This window comes from Azolla caroliniana, unplaced genomic scaffold (assembly GCF_043228905.1).
Source record: "Azolla caroliniana isolate FFs.n. ecotype wild unplaced genomic scaffold, voAzoCaro1.0.p SCAF_20, whole genome shotgun sequence".
Lineage (NCBI taxonomy): Eukaryota > Viridiplantae > Streptophyta > Polypodiopsida > Salviniales > Salviniaceae > Azolla > Azolla caroliniana.
This window is the reverse complement of record NW_028230455.1, coordinates 9,289,894-9,299,394: the sequence shown is the minus strand read 5'-3', so window position 1 is coordinate 9,299,394 and position 9,501 is coordinate 9,289,894. Positions and strand designations below refer to the sequence as shown.

At 38.0% G+C, this 9,501-nt stretch overlaps 1 protein-coding gene across 3 annotated transcripts; it reads right to left on the bottom strand.

Moving 5' to 3' along the window:
- Window positions 1-3,673: 3,673 nt before the first annotated feature.
- On the bottom strand, window positions 3,674-8,728 carry LOC147850925 (pentatricopeptide repeat-containing protein At3g03580-like). Of its 3 annotated transcripts, none has more exons than XM_087335935.1 (3): window positions 8,446-8,728; window positions 6,368-6,505; window positions 3,674-6,114 (listed from the first exon to the last, which is right to left on the bottom strand). In XM_087335935.1, the coding sequence occupies exon 3, from the start codon at window positions 6,062-6,064 to the stop codon at window positions 4,175-4,177; it is 1,890 nt and encodes a 629-aa protein (XP_087192061.1). In that variant the 5' UTR covers window positions 6,065-6,114; window positions 6,368-6,505; window positions 8,446-8,728; the 3' UTR covers window positions 3,674-4,174. The 3 variants fall into 3 exon arrangements, with proteins under 3 accessions (XP_087192061.1, XP_087192063.1, XP_087192062.1); XM_087335937.1 differs by having other exon boundaries at window positions 6,368-6,499; XM_087335936.1 differs by lacking the exon at window positions 6,368-6,505.
- Between the last annotated feature and the right edge of the window lie 773 nt (window positions 8,729-9,501).

Below are 9,501 nucleotides of genomic sequence, written 5' to 3'. Positions count from 1 at the left end.
CATTCAAGAAGAGCAACTTACTTGGTTGGCTTAAGTGTTTAATGTATTTGTTCTCGAGGTCTCGAGTTCAAATATGACCAAGACCATACAACATCCTTGATACATATGACTATAACACATGTTTAGACTTAAGGTCTAAGTGCACCTTGGGGTCCTCGTAATAGGACTTAAAGAGCCGAAACCACATATGTGGGCACCGAAACATAGTTTATTGTTAACATTTTTTTCATGTATAAACTATTCATGACGCGAACATACATGGTTGAGCCTCGGGGAGCCACCATGAAAAAAATCGATATAGAGATCAGGGAAAGACATTTATTTGTCACCCCCATGGTTTTTAAAACACCTTTGTGTTACCATAGTAACCTGATCTTGAACCTCATCTCATACGTCTAGAGGGGTATTGACGTGAGATAATGATATCGATTAATGCTCGCCCATGATATGTTTACATCACGACATGATGTTATGACTATCTCTCTGACCTTATCCTATTTCTTTTCCAGAAATAATCTTTAATGGCTCAAATTAACGACCCGATGTCATCCGCTCAAGCGGAAGGAACTCAAGGGAATCCTCCTGGACAAATGTCCACTGAGATGTATTTGGCACAAATAACCCAATACCTTAGTTTCACCGCTCAACAGATGACCGAACTTCGGCAATCTCAAAGTGTTCTCGAGGCACGTGTCATTAGTCTACAACGTGAGACTAATAGACCTGATGAGCGACAAGGTGAACCATCATTTGTCGTTAAGCCATTTACGGGAGACAAAAAGGAAAGAACCGAAGAAGCAATCTGCACATGGCTGGGACGATGGGAGTCTCATTTTGAGCCATAAGACATTGTCTACAGGTAAGTGCGCTAAGTTAGCCCCACGGTTTTGTGGACCTTTTATAGTCCTCAAACGCATTGGGTCATCAGCCTATCGTCTCGCTCTTCCCGATGGTGTCGGAATTCATCCAGTCTTTCATGTGAGTCGTCTAAAAGAACTTCTAGGTTCTGGCGACAATACAGTTACGACTGAAACTCTGGTTACTTCTAAAGAATTATCTTCTAAACCACATGTACCAGAAAGAATTCTCGATGTTAAAACAAAAAAATTACGTACTAAAGAAATCCGAGAATTTAAAATAAAATGGATGGATAAATCAATAAAAGATGCCACATGGGAACGCGAAAATACTCTTAGAACTAACTTCCCTAACTTTCCATTGCAAGAGTGCAATGTTTTCAAGAGGGGGAGTATGTTACGGGCATGACCATATAATATCCCGTGGTGAGAATTTACCGTAGTATTCTATACACGTGGATAAGTGTGAGGGTTAAACGAGAGTGTAAAGAAGGGGAGGATTACTTTTAATCCTCGGGATTGAGACAACCCATTAGGTCAAGTGTGAACTTGCCTGGGGGCCTTGGGTATCGCTATAAATAAGAGGCCTAGCTACCCTCATTTGATCATCTTTTGACTACATCGAGACTCTACTCTTGTGGTGGGTCAACTCTTGTAGCGAGCGCGCCAGCACCAGGTACGACTCGACGCCACGGCGGTGGTATGGGACGCCGATCAAGGCTCGAGTCCGTCTCGATCCCTTCGCTCGGGGGTGGTTGGGTGGATCGGCACCCTTCTTTCTCTTTCTCCTTTCTATCTATCATTACTTTATCCTTATCTTAAGCTTACTTTAGTACTTAGATCTATAATATCCACGATGGCCAAGAACTCCTTATCGTGAATCTTGTAATTCATTTTCACAACTTTAAATTCCTATGAATTGAAAGCGATAGGATACAATTGCCCTTTGTCTTTGTTTGTGACAAGACATTTCCTATTGCAAAATCCATCCCATTAGCTTCTAGGATAAAGGGCTTGACTTGTTTGTGTGAATCAAAATAGGTGCAAATGTAAATGCAAGCAAACATGAAGTCTATGCAAATGGTTGGTTCTTCTACATAAACAAGCAAAACGTTCTAGTAATTCGTAGTGAATTTATGGTGAAAATTTGTAGACCCTAAGAAACATTGGACATCATAAATGAATCGTGGTGTTGCCAATCTAGAATTATTTTTATTTTTATTTTCAATCAATAGAGATACTTTCTATGTCTCCTAGAAACTCCACTTTATTGCAATCAAAACTACACTTATTGAGCTTGGTGGACCTTATTCTCATAATTCTTGTAGAAGTGAACACCCAAATCGTGTTCCTCTCGAGTCCCAAAAAAGATCAATATGTCATCCAAATAAATGATGGTTAATATGTCCAAGAAGTCTTGAAAAATATTGTCGTCCATATGTTGAAACAGTCTTCCAATCATCACCCTAACAAATCCAAACCAAATTATAAGCTCCGCAAAGATTGAGGTTTGTGAAGTATTTGGCTCCATTCAAACCCCCCCAAAAGAGGTGAGATTAGAGGGTTTTCTATATCAAGGCAGATTTTCATTCCATGAAGCAAGAGTTGGCGAGCCTAAATCTAGAGGCAAGGACTCCATGACATCTAGAAGTACTAATTTCAACTTGTATCGCAAAATCCCTACTAACGAGATTTGACAAAATGGAACCTTTACTTGTGAGAGATTCTCACAACTTTCATTGAACTTGCAAAGCTTCAATTTTGCATTAACACATCATTCTCACATTCAAATTTTATTAATCCAATAGTTATGGCGAACCTTGACACCTTCAACTCCTAAGACCAACTTTATGCCCTAAAGATGAATAATGTGATTGAAAGTGAAATTTTGAGACATGCAAGTGTAACACCATGATGATTTATTTTAATGTTGACATTGAGAAATTATCAACATCTCATTGGGAACCACAATCACGATGATCATGTCGTCTCTCCTCTTTATGGGCCTCTTCCTTACTTTCCAATCTTACCTCATTGTAGCCCTCACAATCTTGTAGCATCACCTTGCATGACCCCACCCTTCAAGTGAGAGAAAGCAGAGAAGAGCTTTGTAAGTCATCAAATGAATTATAGGACTTGAACCCAAGTTTAGAATGTATAACAACTTGGGCTAACAACTAGGGTAGTTGTCCTCTAAACGAGTATCTTTGTTAGGTTCACATTTTAGATATGCATAAAACAAATTAACTTCTAAGATGAATGCCCTAAAGTAGTGAGACAATGAATGACTTACAAATATTTGTACAAATGATAGTGTTTCTTATATTCTTATATTCTTATATTCTTATATTCTTATGTAATGATGTACAACTCAAACGCATTTTTAGGCTCCCAGACCATTGGTTTCTGCATGAGGTTACTCTCTCAATTGCCAATACAATTGTAGAATACACTTAAGTTCCAGTGTTACAAATATCAATATTTGGTGCCATATTGTTGAGTACTTAATGTTACGACAAACAGAAGACATAATGGTACTCAATCCATAGTTTGACCACCAATGTTTGTTGCACTTACTCAATCTCTAGGTTGTACCATAGTAGTAACCCATGTTTTTACTAGTCCATACACACTATTACACAACTTTACTATGTCATTGTCAACCTAGTGTCATGAGGATTGAGATCGCAATATTTCAACAAGCTCATGGGATGTAATTGAGAAATACAAAATAAATTTATACGCTGCCATTTAGAGATTACAGTCACAACTAGGTTTCATGAGGATTGAGTTGGCATATGAAAAGAAGGCCAACATTGTTTTATGCCCTTCAATAGTTTACAAAAGTTATAATTTGGAAATAAGGACAATGTCTTAAAATCACTTGCTGAACACCACATGGGAATTTGAATGCTTACAACAAAATATAGACGCATTACAAAAATTCTCCCACCCATTTATGCCCAAGACTTCGAGAAATTGCTTGCAAGATGGCACATCGAAGAATATTTAAATGTGTGTTTAGAAAAAAAAGAAAGGGGAAGGGGAACACAAATTGATGTTCTACAAAGGCACATTGGAAACCCTCACACAAACTGGCAACAAACTAGCATCTATCAAGTTTGAGAAAAATATTATAGTAACATTAACCATCATCAAAGACGCTAGGTGTTTGCTTGCTTGATCACAGTATCAATCTCATGGAAGGTCAAAATGTTGGAATTTGGAAACTAGCTTAGTTTTCATTTCAACTTTTGCATTGATTTTTGTTCTACCACTTTAGAATCCCCCACCTACATGGGAGTGAGTTCCATGGATCATGTTGTAAGCACATACGGTTGCACACAATCAATATTTACTTGTAATGCCTGTTCAAAAGCCCAACTCCCAAGTTTCATATTTCCCCATTTTCTACAAGAATCCAAGAGTACAAACCAAACAGCAGAATAATCACACGATGGAATCATTTTCATCACCGACATTGCCTTGTCAAAGTGCCCTAAAGAGCTATAAACAACCACCATACATGTATAGTGCTGTAAGTCTAAAGAAACACCAATTCCTCTTTTCACATGCTCAAAAAGAACTTGAGCCTCCTCCAACAGCCCTGAATGACCACAGGATTTTAGAATACATGTAAATGTGACTTTATTTGGAGAAATGCCCTCATGTTGCATTAATCCAAAACAGTTCAATGCTTCTTGGCCCTGCCCTTGTTGTGCATACCCAACAATTAATGTATTCCAAGAGACTACATCTCGAATATTGAGTTCTTCAAGCACGTCTTGTGCTTTTGGAAGCAAGCCACATTTGGCATACATATTAACTAATGCATTGCCGAGTATGATATCTCTCTCTTGTAAACTCCAATTCTTGATCATCTCATGAATCTGTTCCCCTTTGCCTATAGCTCCTACACTAATGCAAGACTTCAAGATACAAATGAAGGTGACTAGACTAGGATTGAGACCCTCTCTTTGCATCTGTTTAAAACACTTTAATCCTTCACGGCCTTGCTCCATCCGAGCATATCCTGCGATTAGAGCATTCCAAGTTACTATATTTGGATTTGGAAGGTCATGAAACACCTTTTGTGCGTTTTCAAGAAGCCCACATTTGCAGTACATATCCAACAATGCATTCCCCAGCACAATATCCTTGTCCAGAAGATCCATATTCATAATCATGCTGTGAAGTTGCTTTCCCTTTTCTATACTTCTTGTGTTGCCACAGGCATTCAAGAGGCAAATGAAGGTGATTGTATTCGGAGACATGACATCGTTTTGCAACCTCTCAAACCGGCTTAATGCTTCTTTACTAAACCCTTGTTGGACATACCCTGCAATTAATGCGTTCCAAGAGACTATGTCTCGAATAGGGAGCTCTTCAAACATTAGCTCCGCTTTTGTGAGCAACCCACACTTGGTATACATATCCAACAAAGCATTATTAAGCAAGATATCATTATCCAACAAACCTCTACCCACAATTAAATCATGGATATACAATCCTTTCTTTACAGCACATACAATACCACAAGCCTTCAAGATGCAAATGAAGGTTACTGTGTTTGGAGAGAGATTTTCGCTTTGCATCCGTTCAAAACAATTCAGTGCTTCATGACCTTGTCCTTGTTGGACGTAACCTGAAATTAATGCATTCCAAGTTATTACATTTCTAACTATAAGCTCTTCAAGCACATTTTCTGCAGCAGGGAGCATACCACACTTAGCATACATATCCACCAAAGCATTCCCTAGAATAATATCCTTCTCCAATAACTGCCTACTCACGATTTCTTCATGAATTTGTTTGCCCTTGTGAGTATTTCCCATGTTCCCACAAACCTGTAAGACACAAGTGAAAGTAGTTGCATCTGGCGAGAGACCCTCACTTCGCAATTTCTCTAAACAGTTGAGAGCTTCTTGACCTTGCCCATCTAGAACATATCCTGTTATTAGAGAAGACCAAGACACGACATTTCGAATGGGAAGCTCCTCAAGTACTTCTTCTGCTTTTGCAAGCACACCACATTTTACATACATATCCACCAATGCACTTCCAACCACAACATCTTTTTCCAATAATCTTTCACACAAAACCCTATAGTGTATTTGTTTTCCCTTGTTTATAGCCCCTATTCCCCCACAAGCTTTCAAAATGCAAGTAAAAGTGATTGCATTTGAAGAGATTCCCCTGCTTTGCATTCTTTCGTAACATTCTAATGCTTCTTGAGCTTGGCCATTGTGAACATATCCTGAAATCAGGGTATTCCAAGGAACTACATTAGAAAAGGAAAAGTTTGCAAGCACTTCTTTTGCCATTACAAAATCTCCACATTTTGTGAACATATGAATCAAACAACTAGCAATGTGAGGGCTTTTTCCAAGTAAGTCAATTTCGTGAGTATATGTATAGATTTTAATACCTCTGTATAGATCTTTCTTCTTCGTACAGTCCTTGAGTAAAGCCACAAAATCAAATTCTGTTTTACGATTCTTGTTTCTAACCTGATTTTCTTCTTGTAATGATAGCAGAAATGCTCGTTTTTCATGGATCCAAGAAGGATTATGGCATCTATCATCTATCCGTAGGCACTGGTTTTTGGTTTTGTGCCTAAAATCTGGAGATACAGAATTATACTGCAACTAAAATACACAGAAATCTCTCAGTTCCTCTCTCCCACTTTCCCTCCTTCCCTCTCTAATGAGGAAACCATTGGTTCCCTACCAAGTTGTGCCATTTGAGGGTAGAATTAGAAAAACATGTTAACTACTATGTCATTTTTTATGAAATAAGAGAGACCACCGCCTCTTCAATAAGGTTTTGGCCCACAACCCAAGGTAATGGAATATGCAATGGCGCTAAGGACAATTCTCGCTAGAGCTTGAGAGATAAAGAGAAAAGAGAAAAGTTATTGATGGATAACAATACAACCACAAGAGATGTTCAACATAGAACCATAACTCCATCACTCCTCCTACCACGAGTCAATTAAGTGCTTCACAAGTAGGGGTCTCAACAAGAACACTCAAAAGGGATTACAATAGATCAGGTAATAGTAGGGAGGCCACGATCATCTGAACCCTGGCTCCATCACTGAAAGATAAAAGCCATTATGAAACGGTACAGAAAGTGCCTCCCTTGCTTTGGATTTAGGGTTTATGTTAGAGATATTTCGATGGTGAAATTTCACTATATCTAAGTTTAGAATATTAAGTGTCTAGATAACTAGATTCTTTAGTACCATGGGGTGGTTCATGTTGGAGATCTTTCGATGGTGAAATTTCACTATATCTAAGTTTAGAATATTAAGTGTCTAGATAACTAGATTCTTTAGTACCATGGGGTGGTTCATGTTGGAGATCTTTCGATGGTGAAATTTCACTATATCTAAGTTTAGAATATTAAGTGTTTAGATAACTAGATTCATTAGTACCATGGAGTGGTTCATGTTGGAGATCTTTCGATGAATTTCACTGTATCTAAGTTTAGAATATTAAGTGTTTAGATAACTAGATTCTTTAGTACCATGGAGTGGTTCATGTTGGAGATCTTTCAACAGCAGAAGTTTCACTGTATCTAAGTTTAGAATCTTAAGTTCTTAGATAGCTAGATTGTTTAGATCCATGAAGCAGTTCATGTTGAAGATCTTTCAACAGCAGAAGTTTCACTATAATCTAGGTTTAGAATCTTAAGTGCTTAGGTAACTATATTCTTGTAGTACCATATTTTTAGTTATATTTAAATTCTGGCTTGCCCTCAAAGATGAGAACATTTTAAGATGTAATCACTGTGTGTGCATGGAAAAAAAGCCAATAAAGTTTACAAGGATGATCATTTGGAAAATGGTTTGATATGGCTTGGGTTAACTGTTCAATTAGAAATTGCAATGATTTACAATTGAGACTAGGACCAATACTAAACAAAGCCTTGTTTGGATTATGACAACTTGTTTCATTCATCAGATATTGGATATTCTAATTCTATCAAACATAAAATTCAAAATAGACCACATTCGGACCTTAACAGCCAATGGTTTTCTATTAATCAGCCAAGTTACATGCACACAATCACACCTTAGTTTCTGCACTGTCTAATATCAGAAATGTAAGACCTGTTTTGTAGCTCTACCTTTTCAGGTCTATGGTGATCTTTGGGGTGGTGCTCCTTTTTTTTAAGATTAGTTTGATGGCTAGGGCAAGTTCACTTGTGCCCTGTGATAATTTCTTTTGGTTACACTTGAATCAACTGGATTCTCTAAGCGAGTTCTCACTTTTTTATTTGCGTCTTAAACCTCACCGAGATATTAATTTTTTTGTCTATTGCAAAACCTGTGATTGAGATTGGTTGCATTACTGTGATTATTTTGATTTAAGCTTAGTTGAGCTGTTTGAATTGTGATATATTAGGAATATCTCGTGTACTAAATTTTTAGTTGATTGCTTCTAAATCTGTGTTTGATCCTACCTTGATTATCAAGGTTTTCCTACAGTTTACATCTCTGGAAACCGTTTGATTTATGCAACATTACTAATCACTGAAACGTCTAATCTCTCTCTGTGTACATACAGGAATAATCACCTACCTTGGAGCTAAGGTTGAAGAACCATAGAGAAGGATCATTGAAGAAATCCTTCCAAAGCAGATCCATCCATTTCCTGCTATCATGCACCACCATATTGAACCTCCCATTTCAGGAAAGGAACAAAGCACAGATTCTCACAGGAACATTTGATTATGGTCAGGGTCAGGGTCAGGGTTAGGGTTAGGGTTAGGGTTAGGAATAGGGCTTTCTTTTATTACTTCTCTAACGCTTGAGTGAAATTGAAGAAAATAGCGCTCTGTTTTCATGAAATTCCTGAATTTAGCCCCCCCATGCTACTCAACCTAACATAGACATATTTAAAAATTTTGTTTTGCGAGATGGATGTAGCTCAGTTGGTAAGGTTCTTCCATGAAGATCAGAAAGTAATGTTTTCAAACCCCTACATTCCAAATTGGCATCTCGTAAATGAAAAGAATATGTATGGAATAAGTAATAGAGAGATGGTATGGTATGTAGTCTAACAACAATCGCTCCATGAAGCCAATCTGAAGCGAGGGAATATTTCGGAAAGTTTACCATATGGCTTATATGTACCCCTTTTCTCACGGTTCATGAGACGACCACCAGAAAAAGTAGTCTCTGTTTCTTCCCCTTGTTCTTTATCGTATATTTGGTTTGCATCAGCTAAAATGTGGGCTTATCTTGTTGGCAAGTGGTTAGGCGATGAATACAAGGTCGTCGGGGTTCAATGATCGGTGACCTTAGAACGAGCCTAAGTGTTAGGTATCTAACACCCGATGTTTTCATATCACGCTATCCATGCGTTCAATGACACTCAACTTGCTCTCTTTCATTAAAAGATTGTTTGCTTAGTTTTGTCCCATGGCACGCCACCTACAAGAATAGAACATCAGTGATCTCCCAAGTCCATGATCTAGTTAGTCCTCTAGTCAATGCCATTCATCTCATAAGCTCTTTATGAGTTTTCCTTCAGCCTCTTAACAAACAGATCAAATCACAACTCGTGACTTTGGTTGGGTTTGCATACTACAACCAAACTTCAGGAGGTGATTTCGTCGAGTTTTCTCACAGTCC